Raw genomic sequence first — 14,845 nt, forward strand, 5'->3', positions numbered from 1 at the left:
CTAAATGCTTCACCCTGCACTTATGGGGTAGATTCCATGGAGAAGTATGAATTGGCCTTTAGCCTCCAGTTAAGAGGAACTCTTGGTCCAGACCCTGCAGAGCATCCGTCAGCAATTTGCAAGCAATAAAGTTTGACTTATTCGAAAGCCTAGATCAAATACCTTACCTGTTTATAAACATGATTAAGCTGCTCACAGTTATGGATTTGCTGATTTTCAGTTCATTTCGACTTGCTACACCTTCTGCACCGAGAATCATTTTAAAGGGTAATATACACACCTCAATGATCTTCTCACGGTTTTTGGTGGGATTCATGGGGGGCTCCGTGAGGAGAATCTTGCAGTTACGCGAGTCAATGTTTAGTTTCTCTGGACCAAAAGTGTAGTCCCACAGGTGCTTCATGTCATCCCAATTCCTGACGATGCCGTTCTCCATCGGGTAGTTCACCTCCAGCATGGAGCGCAGCTCACTTGCCTCATCACCCACCATCAGATCCTAAAAGGCCATGGGTTAAAGTTTATGAACGCTTTGCTCCTCACTTCAGGGTTTAAATTCAGACAAAATGTTTCAAGAAATATTTCACACTTTTGTTTCAATTTAATCTCTAGCTACTGCATATGGAGTGGATAAGAAACCACAAACAATAATTTCAACATGTTTCCCTGTTCTGAGAAAAGAACAGCGAACCGGTTTACTCACTCATAATGAATGTTTAATGGTAGTTGCAAGGGCAATTAAAAAAAAAATCTTTTCTCAGTGCAGTTAAATTTGTGAAATTCCATGCCCCTCTATGCTACAGATGCATTACACAGTGATTCGGACGAAGGAGAGGAAAAAAAAACAATCCTGTTAACATTTCTTTAGAGGACTAACACATAGCAAAGAATCACACAAAATCCAACCTGCACTTATGGAATGTCCATGAAACAGCATAGCTGTAATCATGGACAGCACAAGCAGCATGTCCATAACAGATGCACACAGCACTGGGGTCTTTGCATCACAAACCTGATTCTGTCTGCCACCATTTGCACTCAGTGCGTTTACATGCACATAGAGAAAATCGAATTTCTGCCGTTGCTCGACTGAAATCGAAGTTCTAAATGCCATGGAAACACCTTAGCTAGGCTGAAATCGAACCGAACTTGATTTCTCGTAATCGAGCTACGCGACCTAGATTATGCGATTTTTGCCGAGCTACTTAGTGCATGTAAACCCTATCGAGCTAGTAGTCGAGCTACTTACTTCAGCACTGCCCCTTCCGGAAGTGACGAGACCACAAGCGGGAAACACAACAGCCTCGGTCGGCATGACAATGGCATGAATCTTTTCTTTTTGTGGCATTGTTTGCACTGTTAAAATTTAGCTCGCTTACTGTATCACCAAATACATCTGTACAGCTGTTGCATAGCTGTGAATTGTGTACATAAACAAGTCATTGTATTTGTTTGTGTGTGTGTGTGTGTATATATATATATATATATATATATATATATATATATATATATATATATATATATATATATTTTTTTTTTTTTATATAATATATTTTATATATATGTCCAACATCTGAAGAATGTCAATAAAAACAAAACAATTGAACTTTGTGTGTTTATTAAGACATAAGTTAAATTGTAAGCAAAAAAAAAAATTTTTTTGTAAGCAAAAAATGGACTTTAGAAAAATATACAATTGTGCAAAATAAGTTGTCTTACAAAACAGTGGTCTGCGCAGGACAGTTTGTAGCCATACAGTCTGTTAGAGCAAGCCTAACAGCTTGAGCACGGAACTTGTGAACACGGAACTGCCAGTGTTGCCAGATTGGGCGGTTTTAAGTGCATTTTGGCGGATTTGAACATGTTTTGGGCTGGAAAACGTCAGCAATATCTGGCAACACTGCTGATAACTTTGTTTATACTCTTGAATAGCTCTTCTTCATGACGACAACCGGAAGTGTACCAACACGATGGGGCGTGTAGCACCACCTGTGGCTCAGGTGCACAATGTACCTCACACAATAGCTCGATTTCCTTGTGTGCATGTAGGATTGGATTTCTCTGGCACCCCTGCTGGGACCCTTAGCTTGATTACCGACAGCAGCTCGATTTGGATGTGCATGTAAACACACTGACTGTAGGTGACTTATAAGCCAGGGAAGGTTCCGCTGTGGCTCACAATGAGCATTAGTATGAGACACGCAGCCACGGAGATGAAAAGGACGGATGGCAGGTTAAACCCCTCCTCAAGGGGGGGGCTTACTGTCTATCATTAGTACAACATGCACAGAACACAACTACCCATGCACTGGAATCCATTTTTCACACACACTAACCCTATTGACCATTCTTTACTTTCGTCGGGTTTGGCATTACCAAAACTTGATTCACCAAGTGGTAAAGGTGAAGTGAGTAATATCTACACCAGTGACCCCGACTCCTGTAAAGCTGAGCTGTGTACTTTGTATTGTTTCAAAAATAATTTCTGAGAATGCATCAGTGCTTTTGGCTCAATTTGAGAAACACAAAAACACATACACTACCGTTCAAAAGTTTGGGGTCACTTTGAAATGTCCTTATTTTTGAAAGAAAAGCACTGTTCTTTTCAATGAAGATCACTTTAAACTAATCAGAAATCCACTCTATACATTGCTAATGTGGTAAATGACTATTCTAGCTGCAAATGTGTGGTTTTTGGTGCAATATCTCCATAGGTGTATAGAGGCCCATTTCCAGCAACTCTCACTCCAGTGTTCTAATGGTACAATGTGTTTGCTCATTGCCTCAGAAGGCTAATGGAGGATTAGAAAACCCTTGTACAATCATGTTAGCACAGCTGAAAACAGTTGAGCTCTTTAGAGAAGCTATAAAACTGACCTTCCTTTGAGCAGATTGAGTTTCTGGAGCATCACATTTGTGGGGTCGATTAAATGCTCAAAATGGCCAGAAAAATGTCTTGACTATATTTTCTATTCATTTTACAACTTATGGTGGGAAATAAGTGTGACTTTTCATGGAAAACACAAAATTGTCTGGGTGACCCCAAACTTTTGAACGGTAGTGTAATAGAATAAAAAGACCTGAATTATGTGCTATATTTTCGGAAAAATGGTTCAACGGATACTTGTTGCATTAACTTGTTCCATCATGCACCAGGAAATGAAAGGAGAAGGGTTTGTAAGCAATAACAGACAGAACTGGGTCTGCAATGCAGCTCCATCAAAACGGTCACGGTTCATTAGGCAGCTATCTATCATCTGACTGCACTGAACAGAATCCAGCACCAGCGTTTAACACCAATTCTTTTGAATAGATTGATTTTCCACCTCTAGTCATTTTTGAGTACACCATCTTAATAACTGCTATCAGACTAGGCCTTTTGCAGGGTTCTAACTAGACCAAAACATCAGTGTAGTGGCACCAGTCATAACGGCCAGGGGCGGCCGCCGAAAGCTCATGGGTTCTACATGCTCGGAGGTGCATTCTAGTGCAGCGGTTTTCAAAAGGTGAGGCGCGCCTCTGGGGGGGGAGAGAGAGAACTTCAGGGGAGGCACAGCATGAGAAAAAAAAATTATAGGGGAAAAAATTAAATAAATAAAATAATAATAGTAAACATCTGGTTAGCTAACTCAAGCTATGCATGGATAGAGATAATGGATACATTTGTAATGCCTAAAGTGAGCGAGGAAAGAGAAACTGGTGCAAGCAGAAAATGGAGAAAGTATTCTAATAATAAATAAATAAATATTTAAAAAAGGTTGGATTTTCATGTATTGGCCCCGATGATGCTCCACTGCCTCAGTGTGTTATTTGTAAAAAGGTGCTAGCTAATGACCGTATGAGACCATGTAATCTCTGGCGTCATCTTGAGACCAAGCACCCAAGTTTGGTGGCCAAGCCACGGGAGTTTTTTGATAGAAAGCTAAAGTTCACGGAAGAAAGTAAAGTTTCCCTTTTTTCTCCGTTCGGCCGGACGAATCGACACACGTCGCTAACTGCGCTCAGCTAACGGCGTACGTGGTCCATGTTAAAGAGCTCAGTGTCCAGGAGGAGTTTTTGTTTTGTCATTCTCTGCCAGCTCGCACTACAGCAGAAGAAATCTTCAAGTCATTGAACGAGAGTCATATTGATTGGGGCCGCTGTTGTGGATTATGTACTGATGGGGCGAGGGCGATGTATTAATGCAAGTCATTAATGCAGTCTGCTTTCAATTTAGTTACTGAACTCTAGGCCAACTGTAGTGCAACTGGATGGAATATTTTTAGGTAAGGGTGACCCACAATTTAAGCACAAGTTTGGCTAAGGCCCACTTTACACGGGGACGGTCTGAAACAAAAACACAAAAGTCCATTTTCGTTCTCACTTTTTTCCGCGTCTACACGACCGTTTTCAAGGAGGAAATCTGCGTCTATACGGTGACGCATAAATGTGTGGAATTCAATTGGATGTGCATGCCAGGCGGCTAGGTGGTGCTGTGAAAGACCTCCGCTATGTCTGCACGCATGCACAGCGTCTTCCGTCTTGTCTGATCTGCACATCTGCGCCACGAAAACTTTGACTACTCTGGCTATGGTAAGTAAGAAAGTAAGTAAAAAAGTAAGAGCATACTATACCCGCCTCTGTTCATTAACGGTATATGTGCAGATTCGGTATAGATGTTCGAAGGACTCCTGGACGTTTATTAAAGCTGCCAGAGCAGCTTGAAGGTCCGTTGGCTCGATGTAATCAGACATGCTCTTACTTTTTTACTTACTTTCTTACTTCCCGGGCTGGCATGTACAGTATATGACATATGTATGATGTAAACGCGTACCCGACGTGAGCAGATCCGAGCAGAGTTTGGCGTATTGGGTAGTTTAGACGGATATGCAACGGGGGCTGTTTTTAACTTATCCACTCTGGAAGGCGTTTTCAATTTTTTCCGTTTTTCAGCCTCGGAAACGCCGTCCCCGTGTAAACGAAAGGCACTTCCGATAAAGTATTTAGTCGTTTTTACCCGACAGCGTCCTCGTGTAAACGGGCCCCAAATGTAAGACTTTTTTTTTTTTTTTAACCTAGTGGCAGGTGTGGTAGAGAAGGATGCAGAAGACAGGGAGCAATGGAGACGAAAGATCCGCTGTGGCAAAAGAAGAAGAAAAGGTCTTAAGAATGAAACTGCCTTCAAAAAGTGTGTGTTCTAAAAAAGCTTTAAAAAGATAAATATTAAATTTGTTTAAAAGATTTTTTTTTTTTAAAAAAGACCTTTGGTTTAGAAAATGTTTTAAAAAAAAGTTAACATTCTCTTTGTTGAAACCAGTTTTATGCCTGAGTGGAACATACGTTATAGTAACCACAACAATAACTGGCTAATAATTATTTTAGAGAGAGAGAGAGAGAGAGAGAGAGAGAGAGTGTGTGTGTGTGTGTGTGTGTGTGTGTGTGGGTTCAGTTGTTTTTCCTTTGACGGGAGGCTCACTTTCTCACAATTTGAAACCCCCTGTTCCTGGCACCTGCAGGCCTCCCGAAAAAAGTCACTCTTTTTTGGTAATACTAAGATCCCCCGCTGTGATTGTTTTTGATTGAAGACTTATTATAATTTTCAACTATATCAGTGACATTTATGGAATAATAAATAAAACCAGTTGATGTTCACCAAGTGGCAGCTTTATTTTCAGCTTCAGCCGTTCAATTACAATACACGACTATCCAGATCTAACTCCCATCATACCTTCCCTTACTGACTGTTACGCTGACGGGTTCAATGCACCATGTTGCATCATAAAAAAAAAAATTGTCAGGGCCATCCTTAAAAAAAAAAAAAATCCGTTTTCTGTCCACCGGGTGAGCAAAAAAATTTTCAGTCGGGAGGGATATATATATATATATATATATATATATATATAGATGGATAAGAAATCGCAATGCTACGTTTGCTTTTTCTTTCAGTACTTTTTTATTACAAAAGCAGACACATTTAATAAAATGACAGTTTAATCAACTGAAACTTGTACAAAAACTTTAAGTTAGCATTTTAAATGCTGACTGCAACATTTGCAAAACTTTTACAAAGGTACTTAAAATGTCCGACACACGGACTTTTTGTAGTTCTAAATCGACCGTTAGGCCTAGTTCGGATGAAATTACACTATTAAAATGATCACTGAATGATTTGTTTTTCTGAATCTTTACTATTTTGTTGTTCGCTAGAATACCATTTTGCGATTTCACACTTAAGCAAATGTTTGAAAACTCCGGATCTGCTTCCTTCATGGTGGCTGCCGTTTTTTTGTGCCGCACGGCGCATGCGCAGAGCTGATTCAGTTCAGAGTGCGCGCGCTCGGCGGAGGCAGTAGTGTGTCGGAGGGAACAGAAGCAGAGATGACGCTTATTTTGTCTCCGGTAAACCAGTCTTCTCTCGTTCAATTATGTGCTGGCATCAAAAGACACCGTTGGTTGTAAATGAACCCAAACTGAGTGGTTGGAGTTTATTTTCATACACAAATGGAGAAATGCTCGCTGAGTGTGTAATTGTGTAGCCGCCACTGCAGACCGTTGTCGTTAATTCATAGCATGCTCAGCTGCGTGAATGTGTCATGCACCGAAAATAAGAGATTTACAAGCCAGGAACGCCTCATGATGCAATACGCAAGAAAAGAAAGAAGATTTACTGCCATTTTACTTTGTATTTGAGTAAAGTGAATAAATAAATGGTCTGTGGAAAATACATTTAATCCTGGGAACTGCGTGCACAGGAGTTTATTTTGTGTTTACTCCCCCCGGCTGGCTACTTATTTGTCATGGCTGGCTAGTATGAGCCTTAGTGGAAAGCCCTGGGAATGCGGAAATGTCAAGTTCGATTTTAGATTTACGAACCCGAAAAAAAATGTGTCAAAAAAACGGCGTTAAAAAAAAATTAACCATGCAAACGGCACTCACCCGGCCGGTGGACCGGAAACAGAACATTTTTTAAATAATGGCCTAGGGATCGACACGTATTACATGCATGGCGCGTAAGCTCCTCTTCACATGGCTGGCACTTTACCACGAACACAACATAAGGAAGGAGGTAAACCGGACTCGCACGATCAGTGACCATCTCCACACAGAACTACTCGGGCAGCTATGCATTGGGTGCTGACGTGGACGGGGAGTGGAGTATGTCCGAATGCAGAACATTCGCATACAAACCCTTATAGCTCTGCAGGTTAGTGCACTAATTTTTAAAAGTGCTGCCTGTGATTTGAGTCTGGCAGTAGTGTGCATTTTGAACAACACCCTACTTAAAAGCCATTTGTCTACCCTGCTTCCTGGGCACGACAGTCTTATCTGACCCATAGCAACGTCATCTGCCTGGGAAAAAAGCCATTGTGGAATTATGTAACTGCACATGAAGGAACTGAGGAACAAAACCATCCTTTATAAACGAGTTTTTAGCAGCAGTCAATGGCGTACATCAAGCTGGTTAACGCGAGTTTAAAAAACAAACAGCCTGTGCTCTGGTGGTGTTCATTAAACCAAATGCCCAGATATTAAACTCCTTCTAACTAAAGGCCAACAGAGCAGAGAAAAGGAATTCAGTCTATGGGGTTTGGTGTGAAATTCAAGCATCACCATATTCTGTGAAAGGTCTCTTTCTACATGTAGCCACAATGAAACCGAGTTTCCTTTTCTTAATAAGAAAAAATAAGGGGTGACATTTTGGATGAGACAGGCTATGTAAATTTAAAAAATTAATTAAAAAAAAAAGTGTTAGTTAGAACTGCAAAAACAATAAAACAAATGACGAGCAAAAATATATAAAGCAGCAACACACAACAAATATGCTATGAGTGGGATGAAATTCACAAAAAGAAGAAGAATTAGAAGAGAACCACTACAGCATCGAGTCTTCTTGTTGAGCTGCATGATGCATCACACAATTCTCGACAGGCGATTGGCGCAAAAGCACACATCAGTCTGCACTTACCATCTTTTTTTTATTCTACCACAACATGTGAAGAGGAGAGAGAGTATAAAGAGGAAGGATGAAGAAGAAAGTCAAACCAAGGAAAAGAAGAAGGTAATCTGAGCTAACTCAACTTTTATATTAAAAAAGTGTAGGTGAATCAAGTGTTAGCAAACTGACTCATGGCACCCAAATAAAGGTGTCTAAAAATAAACCATACACTCAAGGAAATGCATTATTATTTAATTAATACACAACCTACAGGTAAAACACAGTCATGGGAAAAAGAAAGTACACCCTCCTTCAATTCTAGATCTGGATTTATCAAGACCTAAAAACAAAATTGTGTGCTTTTCACCAAAACAAACATTAAGTGACCAAAAAAAAAAAACCCACTACAGATTTCAATATGTAGGTCATTTCCCCCCCCCCAAAGAGTAAACCAACAGTAAGAAACCAAGTCAGGGGGAGGAATGAATGAATGAATGAATGAACGAACGAATGAACGAACACCCCCCCCCACCCTACTTCCACAATGATGGCCGCCAGGTGTTAATGAACTACACAAGATTAGTTAAATCATCAAGAACTGTGACTACCTCGATAAAAACTACAACGTTTGGCAGTTTGATGTTCTGGAGCTCACTGATGTGTGTCTACATCGTCAAGAAGAAAGGACACAAGCCATGAACTCAAGCAATTGTTACTGCTGCTCAATCTGGGAAGAGAGGCGTTAGGGCCTCTGCATGCTCTTGCGACAAGGCTTTCGCAGATAGCTTTTCGCAGACAGTTGTAATTTATCGTTGAGCGGGGAGTAATAGGCGTGCGCGATGTTATTCACCGCCACAACGCAAGGGGGCGTGAAGTCGCGAAATCGCTAGGAGTAGTTGGTGGGTGTGGTTAGTGGAGTGTTTATCCTCCGGTTACTTATAATGACTAGAACTGGAGTCGTATAGATGTCCATACTTCCTCGATCAACCGCTCTTCGTGCTGCTCCATCTTCGCTCATGTTTTTAAAAATGGCGGTCGTGAAAACAAACCAAACCGGGAAAGTAGGGAAGCGGAAGTGCGTGTACAGCGGATGTAGAGTGGACCAATCAGAGTCCTCTTGTCTGCGAGGCTTCTGCGGTGGTCACAATTTTTGGGAGGTGCGCGCAGAGCGTCTGCGAAGGGGGGGGGCTACGCAGACGCTATCTGCGACGCCTTCTGCGAGGACTGCGTTGTCAGCATAAATTGGCCTTTAGAAGGCCATCTCCAAACAATTTGAAATTCCCCATTCTATAGTGAGACCTGTTTACAAACATCCCCCTTTTCCACCAAAGCAGTTCCAGGGCTGGTTCGGGGCCAGTGCTTAGTTTGGAACCGGGTTTTCTGTTTCCACTGACAAAGAACTGGCTCTGGGGCCAGAAAAACCGGTTCCAGGCTAGCACCAACTCTCTGCTGGGCCAGAGGAAAGAACCGCTTACGTTAGCGGGGGGGCGGAGTTGTTAAGACCGACAACAATAGCAAGACCGCGAAAGATCGCCATTTTTAAGCGACGAGAAGCAGCAGCTGTACAAACGCGAAGTCATCCATTATTATTGTTGCTGTTGCTTCTTCTTCTCCGTGTTGTTGTTGCTTCGATGTTCGTGCCAAGGTTTATGCAAATGCAGCGACGTAACTGACGTGGCTCCCCTTAGCACCCCAAGCTATGGAAAAGCAAACTGGTTCTCAGCTGGCTCGCAAGTTGAACGAGTTGTGAACCAGCACCAGCACTGGCCCTGAACCAGCCCTGGAACTGATTTGGTGGAAAAGGGGCAACAGAGAGCCTTCAAAACAGTTGTCAGTCTTCCCAGGAATGGGCACCCCACCAAAATCAGTCCAAGGCCAGAATGTTTCATGCTCAGAGAAATAAAGAAAAAACCAAGAACTACATGATGTGACCTACAGGCTGCTGTAAGCACATTATATATTTACGTTCATGACAAACAGAGACTGAACAAGCATGGCTTTCATGAAAGGGTGGAAGAATATGGCAGCAAAACATAGGTTTGCAAAACCACAAAGTTCTGGAACAATCTTTAGACTGATGAGACCAAGGTGTAGATGTTTGGTAATCATGCAAAGCCAAACACAAACTCAAAATACAGCACATCACCACCAACTGTGAAACATAGTAGCAGAGGGCTGATGATCGGAGCTTGTTTTACAGCCACATGACCTGGAAAACTTGCAGTCATTGAGACAAGAACGAACTCCGCTTTAGACTAGAATATTCTTGAGACAGACGTTTGTCCAGGAGCTTTGGCTGGGCCAAAACTGAGTCATGAAACAGACCATTTATCCCAAGCCTGCCAGCAAATCAACATCTGCATGGCAAAAGATGAAAAAGATCCAAGTGTTGAAATGGCCAAGTCAAAGTCCAGACCTTAACCCCATGAAGATGCTGTGGCGGGATTTTAAGAGCTGTGCATAAACAAGTGTCCTCCAACATCAATGAACTGAAGCAATGTTGAGTTTAAAAAAAAAAGTTGGCTAAGGCCCACTTCACACGGGGACGGTATAAAACAAAAACGCAAAAGTCCGTTTTCGTTCTCACTTTTTTCCGCGTCTACACGACCGTTTTCAAGGAGGAAATCTGCGTCTATACGGTGACACATAAATGTCTCCGCTATGTCTGCACGCATGCGCAACGTCTTCCGTCTTGTCTGATCTGCACATCTGCGCCGCTGTTCTGTCAAGTTATCCTACCAAGCCTACTACGCATGCGCAAAATCCAGGAGGGTAGGAAAATTCAACAGTAGTTTTGTCCCACCGATCAGCTGGGCTGATAGAAAATCGGTGAGAATTTCACGCATTTGCCGATTTTTACGTTTTGTGCGTATTGGTCGAGTCTTTGGCCGAGTCAAATAATTTGTAATGACTTGTTTTGAATAATAAAACGGTCTGTATGAGAACTTGCTAGGATAACTTTACAGAACACCGGTCCGGCTGAAGTACTGTAGTGCTCGAGGGAGGAGCAGGAGCAAACCGAAACTCTTTTAATCTGCCTTTATTAAGTAACACTCACTCTTGTTTCGGTGAAGAAGAGAAAAGGCAGTGTCCATCTCAGCAAAATAAACCCGTTCGGCTGCTAGTTTTGTTTTCAGTCTCGGGTTTATGAGTTCACGAGCGGCTTGAATAGGCAGCGCGCGCGTGTAATTTGGCGACACCAAACTGAGGAGTTCCAGCTGGGCGAGTGAGCAGGAAAACACATCTACTGCATTAAAACACAGAGCAGCTTGAAGGTCCGTTGGATCGATGTAATCAGACATGCTCTTACTTTTTTACTTACTTTCTTACTTCCCGGGCTGGCATGTGCAGTATATGACATATGTATGACGTAAACGCGTACCCGACGTGAGCAGATCCGAGCAGAGTTTCGCGTATTGGGTAGTTTAGACGGATATGCAACGGGGGCTGTCTCGTCTCGTCTTCTTCCGCTTATCCGGGACCGGGTCGCGGAGGCAGCAGTCTAAGCATGGAAGCCCAAACTTCCCTTTCCCCAGACACCTCGGCCAGCTCCTCGGGAAGAACACCGAGGCGTTCCCAGGCCAGCCGAGAGACATAGTCCCTCCAGCGTGTCCTGGGTCTTCCCCGGGGCCTCCTCCCGGGGGGACATGCCTGGAACACCTCCCCAGGGAGGCGTCCAGGAGGCATCCGAAAAAGATGCCCGAGCCACCTCAGCTGGTTCCTCTCGATGTGGAGGAGCAGCGGCTCTACTCCGAGCTCCTCCCGAGTGACTGTGCTTCTCACCCTATCTCTAAGGGAGCGCCCAGCCACCCTGCGAAGGAAACTCATTTCAGCCGCTTGTATCCGCGATCTTGTTCTTTCGGTCATTACCCAAAGCTCATGATCATCTTTATTTTTATGCAACGGGGGCTGTTTTTAACTTATCCACTCTGGAAGGCATTTTCAATTTTATCCGTTTTTCAGCCTCGGAAACGCCGTCCCCGTGTAAACAAAAGGCACTTCTGATAAAATAATTAGTCGTTTTTACCCGACAGCGTCCTCGTGTAAACGGGCCCTAAAAATTTCCTCAAGAGACTGATAAACTCCTACAGAAAACATTTACTTCAAGTCATTGTTGCTAAAGGTGGTTCTACGCGAGTCTGAATAGAATTTTTTTGTTCTTGCCATATAAGGTTATTTATTTGTTTAGAGAAGTTGATGAAGACCAAACAATTATTTAGGCCCTGATAACTAAAAATATAGAACTGAAGGTGTGTGCTTTCTTTCTCCCATGGCTCTATATTGTTGAACATAATATTCTTTCAAAAGTAAATAACCTGAACATTTCTTGCATCATTTCAACAAGAAGAAAATGGGCAAGTTGTGGACCATCTGGAACTCACCTTAATCTCAATGTTGCCAACTTTAGCTGTGGAGCGAATGATGGGCCTGCCCACTAGCGCAGGGAAGATGTGCTCCGGAAAGTTGGAACCCGCATAGCCACACTTCACAAACTACCCGAGAGAGAGAGAGAGAGAGAGAGAGAGAGAGAGAGAGAGATGCAGAAAACATTAGGAAAATCAGAACTTATGTCCCAAGGCAAATTATCCTGAACTTGTTTCAACTGAAACAAACTGGGTTTTTCAGTAGTATCTTTATTTGTATCGTTACATAAAACCTGCTTAAGAGAAGGGAGAAACATTTTAGAAACGTGTTTATAAAACGGACGTGGACACTATAATGATAAAGAATGTGGGTTCAATTTCAGAGTAATAGCAAATACACATGGAACTGCAGTGTGAGCTTAAGGTTTTAAAACTGGATCAAAAACTATGATTTGAATATACAGTACTGTGCAAACGTCTTGGGCACATGTAAAGAAATGCTGTCGACCAAAAATGGCTTAAAAATACTGAAATGAACTGTTAACATTTAAAAAAAAAAAAAGCTATAAACAGCAGCAAGCCATAATAAATGAAACCAAGTTTGGTGTGCTTTTAAAAAAATAAAAAGAAAATAGTAGTCTCCGGTCCAGTGAGTGCAGTTTGATAAGGAAATGAGCTGTAGGTTTTACTGAGCATCTTACAGAAGAGCAATTCCAGCGTTATGGACGTGACACTTGAACTCAAAATGGCAACAAATGACCCAGTGCATGTTTTATTGTCTCCCAGTATTTAAACAGGTGTTGCATATTTTAAGGCTGTACCATACTGGAGAAGTGTCATGCAGAGTTTCGGAAGGAAAAGTCAGCGTTATGGATGTGACGAAATTCCGTTATGGATGTGACGTGTCTGAAATAGACATGGCATATGTTTAGAAAATCAGCAATTTAACCACCATAACCCTTTGAAAAACTCTAAATATCAGCTAAAACTATCAAAGTTCTTAAATAATATTTAGGATGGCTATTGTTTTGCTGTTTTGTGGATTTTAGCATACATTTCTGTGGCTTGTGGCAATAATATAGAATTGTACATCATCAAAGTTGGTTTTAGCTTGGGGTTTACATTATAAGAAAGAAAGACTGACAGTGACATATTAGGTTGGTTACAAATTGGTTCAACTTATTCACATCTGTAAAATACAGGCCTAGGTGATATCTCTGGGAGTGGTTTTGATGTATTACATGTTGATTTATTTTTGCATGGTGAGGTTGACATTTACATGGAATTGCCCAGAACCAGCCACAGTTCTTCTGGACACTTTGACTGTCACACTCGCTTCTTCATTTTGCCTCAAAACCCAGAAGCCTTCATTATGTTTTCTTTTTTTAAATCTGAAATGTGCTCTCTTATGTAATACGCTGCTCAGATACAAACATTTTTTTTACTGTAACATTTAATTTTGTGCTGGAAAACGAACGTCTGGACTCTAAAATGGTTTTGTACCGACTCGATAATGTAGAAGTCATAAAATAGATAAAAGTCTTTAAGACAGTAGTGAGACCAGCTGTGATGTATGGATTGGAGACCGTACCCTTAACGAAGAGGCAGGAGGCAAAGTTGGAGGTGGCGGAGTTGAGGATGCTAAGGTTTGTGATGGGAGGTTGGACAGAATAAGGAACGAGCACATCAGAGGGACAGCACATGTGGAGAGCTTGGGAATTAAGCTAAGAGAGATGAGACCGAGATGGTACGGGCACATCCTGAGAAGAGATGCAGAGCATGTTGAGGATGGAGCTGCCAGGCAAACAAAAACAAGGAAGGCCAAAGAGGAGATACATGGATGTGATGAGAGAGGACATGAAAAAGTGGCAGAGAAGGATGCGGAAGACAGGGAGCAATGGAGACGAAAGATCCGCTGTGGCGACCCCTAATCGGGAGCAGCCAAAAGAAGATAACAAAAAAAAGTTTGTATGGAAAGAAAAAGGAGGAGAGAAAGAAGAAAAAAAAAAAAAAGTGCCCAAGTCTGTTGCACAGCGCTGTATAACAAAAAACTACTCAATGCCTCTTGGTTACTAACCTGTACCGGGCTTGTAGTACTCGAGTCCAGGACTCGGATTCAGGTCCAACTTGTGCCTTAATTTCAAGGACTCGTGACTCGACTTGGACTCGTGCATTAATTGCATTCGGACTCGTAAATTGGAGATGAGGACACTGATTTTTCTTCCACATGCCATAATAATTTGGCCTACGATATTTATATCTACATTAATTTTTGTACTAATTTCGTGCAAGAGTGTCACAGCTGCGCACCTTGGCGCGTGCATCAGATATACTCTTGGGTGTGCTCTGGACAGCGCGCGCACCAAGTGAACTCTCACGCGTGCTGTAAACAACTCGCACCTGCACAGGATTAAGGCGCAATCAGCACACCTATATAAAAACTGTGAAAATGCACTTACTTTGCGAAGTATTGAGTTGCGTCGCAGACACATTACTGAGCCTTATTTCCTTGTTTGGTTTCCTGATCCCTGATTTCCTGTTTCTAGCCTGTTTGTGCCTCACTCAACCT

General features: G+C 42.2%; 1 protein-coding gene across 1 annotated transcript in view; it reads right to left on the reverse strand.

Moving 5' to 3' along the window:
• Positions 1-14,845, reverse strand: part of actr2b (actin related protein 2b) — a 67,723-nt gene that overhangs the window by 42,007 nt on the left and 10,871 nt on the right. The window contains exons 2-3 of the mRNA XM_060925532.1: positions 12,295-12,405; positions 281-496 (exon numbers count right to left, since the gene is read on the reverse strand). Of these exons, the coding sequence (XP_060781515.1) occupies positions 281-496; positions 12,295-12,405 (327 nt within the window). The remainder of the gene's footprint in view (positions 1-280; positions 497-12,294; positions 12,406-14,845) is intronic.

Source organism: Neoarius graeffei, chromosome 7 (assembly GCF_027579695.1).
Source record: "Neoarius graeffei isolate fNeoGra1 chromosome 7, fNeoGra1.pri, whole genome shotgun sequence".
In the NCBI taxonomy this organism is placed as follows: Eukaryota; Metazoa; Chordata; class Actinopteri; order Siluriformes; family Ariidae; genus Neoarius; species Neoarius graeffei.